Consider the following 3871-nt stretch of genomic DNA (forward strand, 5'->3'; position numbering starts at 1 on the left):
TTTACATCTGCAAATGCTCTCTGAACAACCAAACCAGCAGGTTACATGCAGGTTTAAGTGCGGTCATTGGCTCTGCAGGCTGCAGCTGATGAGAGGATCTAAATCCCCCGACACCTTGGACAGCTAAAGCCCTCTAATAGAGCTGGGGAAGTTGGAGGAGCTGTTGTTGAGCAGCTAAAGCCTGGTTACTGACGTCAGTCCGTGGTATGGGATGCACTGAACTGTGTTAAGCATGAAACAGATTATGGTATACGATCATAGTTCTGCAGCCAAAATAAATCATGTAACTCCCGCCACTGCCAGACTTCCAGTTCAACACTTTTTTAAAAAACTTTGTTTACATGAGTACACATGACGTTTCACATCACAGTATAGTACATCTTAGTTTATATTACACAATAAAATATTTCACTCAAAGTAAGTTCCTATAAGATCTGAGGGAAAAGTCCATTAAATCAGGGAAAACCCTGAAGGATCCTACAGCAAACACAGATTTTTAGTTTTTTTTGCCTTTTTGATTCAAAACAATCAAATTTCAGTAAAAAAAAAAAAAAACAAAAAAAAAAACGACATAAAAATACAAAATCAAGTCATAAATCAACTTGCTCATCAGTCTTTGCCAGCGGCAGAGTGAGGGGATGCTGCGGGAAACGGATGGCCTCGCTGTTGCGGCGCATGTAGGCGTGGCCGCTGATTGGGTACCACATCTCGGTGAAGGTCAGGCTGCCCACCGTGATGGCGCAGCGGCCCAGAACCTTGAAGCCGGACTTGCGGTAGAAGGGAATGAGGAAGTCCTCGCACATCAGCATCGCTCTGCGCACGTTGGGGAGGCAGCGGAGGTACTGCAGGTAGCGCCACATCAGGATGGGGCCTTTCCCCTGCTGCCTGAAGGTGCGGTGGACGGCCAGGACGTGGATGTGGACGGTGGAACCGCAGGGCTTGTGGAGGGTCAGTGCTTCCTAGAGATTAAAGTGAGTGTAGAAAGTCAGTGAGACGCTTAGTTTGTATGACTTAGAAAGCCAGGTAGAGTATCTCACCGTGGTGAGCCTGTCCTGGTCCCAGAGAGAGCCGATGATGAAAGCCACAAGGCGGCCCTCCTCAAACCAGCCCATGGAGAGCTCCGGACACAAGGTGAGGAAGTGACGCACCTCATCCAGGTGCAGGGGACACTCACCTGACACTGAGATGAATGCTTAGAGAGACAGAGACAGAAGGAGAGAGATTGGTCCGTGCGTAAAAATGATGCGGCTCTCCTTTTACGCGCGCGCTGCGTTCACGCAACATGATACTGAAAATGGTATATTAAAAAAAAAAAAAAAAAAAAAAAAAAACTTACAGTAACTTTACAAGCAAAACAAAGAAATATAAGCAAAGATAAATTAATCACGCAAACAAAAAAAAAAGATAAATAATTCCAGTTGACGTGGTTTTACGCGCGAGACATTAAGCCTCCTCTCACTACTTCAGAGTGGATTTGACACAGCAGCGGATTGCTGCGTCAATATCTCACCTGTAGGGTGGCTCACTTACCCTCACGCTCGATTTCAAACACGCTTATGGCATCTTGAGTGTTCAGAGGTCGGACCTCGCTCGCGGGAAGAGTGTGTCTCCGTTGGATCCCGGGTGAAACCGAAGGTGAGGCCTGCATTGGTTTGATGAAAGGCTGAGCGCCCACAACAGACATCATATGGTTCGGAACCTCTTCTCTCTCCCAAAAACAATCTCGAGGGACGTGTCTCTGCCCCCCGCCTGCTCAGCAGGATCGCCTCTGTGGGGCCCTGTGAGAGAAACACTTCGGTCTGAGTCCGTATTTATGCTCTCAGCTCTCCTGCATGTCCATCCATGTCCATGCTCATTTGCATTTGAATATTTGGAAGGATGAATGAAAGTCAGAAGCCTACAATTAAATCTGTGTATTGTTGCAGATTTTTTAGCCACTCAAACCGACAAATGGATGATAATTACTGATTCCCACCGACCCACCTCCTATTTATGGAAACTCTGCGTGGTGCGCTTCAATAAAAAATATCTAAACAAGTAAAAACCCTTTAGAATAAACACATATTTACACACTCTAACCTACTTATAACCTGTTAAAAAGAAAAAAAAAGAGAAAAGAAAACACCCCCTCAGCAGCGGCCATGACGTGCCCAAACCAACATGAACTCCGTGGACACACTTACCAAAGCGCGTGAAGGTGGACGTCAGTGAAGGTTTACAGTCCGAGCCGCTCTGGCTGTGTCCTGCTCCACGACACACGTCTCTCTTCGTTATGGACTGATTATTACTATGAGTCACATGATAAGGGATTACAGAAGTTGTTTCCACAACTCGGCGCATTAGACACTTTATCTCCTCTCTGACAGAGCACATAACACACACACACACATACACACACACACACACACACACACACACTGCAGTGTTTATGCTTTAATGTGGTAACTGTAATGCCAGTGCAATATTATTTCCGTCTGGAACTTTATTTGCTGGTTGGATTTAATGGCTACCAGTCTGAAGGCTGCACATCCCTGTCAGACAAAAAGGAGAATGAAAGAAAAGTTTATTTCCCAGGTAGACAATCAGCCAATCACCTGGCAGTAACTCAGTGCATCATGTCAGCATCTGGACAGGATCAAGAGACTTGGTGAAGTTCAACCTGAGCATCAGAATGAGGAAGAAACACGGCGTGGTTTCAACACCACTGACCATCTCATCGTGGGCTCTAAACCAGTAGCAGCAGGCGGACCTGATAATGTGGCCGTGACTGTAGCTGACTGCATTATCGGAGCTTTCAATGGTCTTAACAGAACGGAGGAGTCTGACAGGAACCAAATTCAGTTCAAGTCAAGTTTTATTTGTACAGCGCCACTTCACAACAACGTCGTCTCAGGACGCTTTACAGACACATCAATTCAAGCCAATTCATACATAGCCCATAATAGAAACCAACGGATTGCATCAAATCATGACTTCGATCTAATCCCCCATCCTGAACATGCACAAGGCGACAGTGGGAAGGAAAAAACTCCCCTTTAACAGGAAGAAAACCTCCAACAGAACCCGGCTCAGGGAGGGCAGCCATCTGCCTGGTTGGGGTGAAGAGGACAGGAAAGACAGATCAACATGTGCAGCAGCTTTTATTCAGGAAGACCTGCAGGAAAAGAAGATATATGATAGAGATGTGGCCCTGCGATGGACTGGCGAGCTGTCCAGGTGGTACCCTGCGAAGACTGCTGGATAGGCTCCAACTTCCCCGTGACCCTTCATCAGACTAAGCGGTTAGGATAATTAATATACTGTTATGTATTTATACATTTATACATTATGGAAAAAGTGCAAAGGTTCTACTCTGAGCATCAGGTGATTTCCTCATTGCTGCATGAGTCATGGATGGCTAGACTACCCATAACTATAAGAGCATAACCTGGACAGTTGGGTCCTGTACATGCAGACTTCAACTCAGGAGATGCTCATATCCTAACTATAAGATTAATTATTAAGGAAGGTTTTCATGGGGCCTGAAGATCATGTGCTGGGTCTAATTTGGGTTTAAACATCTATTGAATTGAATGAGAAACTTGCTAAAATTTATCCCATATATCAGCAGTGCATGTTGGAGATGCTACCAAGATCCAGATCTCGCTCACCTCGGTCTTTGGGATTCTTGCCTAAGAAAATGAACGCATTCGCTTTTATGTCCTTAACAGCCTGCAAAGCCATTCTTCTTCTTTGCATATCTGCCAAACCTCTATTGTTCAGCAGCTGGATTACAGACAAGCTCTGTGTGTTGCAGCTGGAGAAACGGAGATCCAGCCGGGAAAACTGGGTGATCTGAAACGATTGATATACTATACAATACTTTGATTTA

At 45.4% G+C, this 3871-nt stretch overlaps 1 protein-coding gene across 1 annotated transcript; it reads right to left on the reverse strand.

Annotated features, from left to right (window-relative positions):
• Positions 1 to 590: 590 nt before the first annotated feature.
• On the reverse strand, positions 591 to 1687 carry LOC306765372 (serotonin N-acetyltransferase-like; the record flags this gene model as incomplete). Its single annotated transcript, XM_079252802.1, has 3 exons — positions 591 to 959; positions 1038 to 1192; positions 1531 to 1687. The coding sequence occupies 3 exons, from the start codon at positions 1685 to 1687 to the stop codon at positions 591 to 593; spliced, it is 681 nt and encodes a 226-aa protein (XP_079108928.1).
• Positions 1688 to 3871: the final 2184 nt, after the last annotated feature.

This window comes from Telmatherina bonti, assembly GCF_933228915.1.
Source record: "Telmatherina bonti genome assembly, chromosome: 14".
In the NCBI taxonomy this organism is placed as follows: Eukaryota; Metazoa; Chordata; class Actinopteri; order Atheriniformes; family Telmatherinidae; genus Telmatherina; species Telmatherina bonti.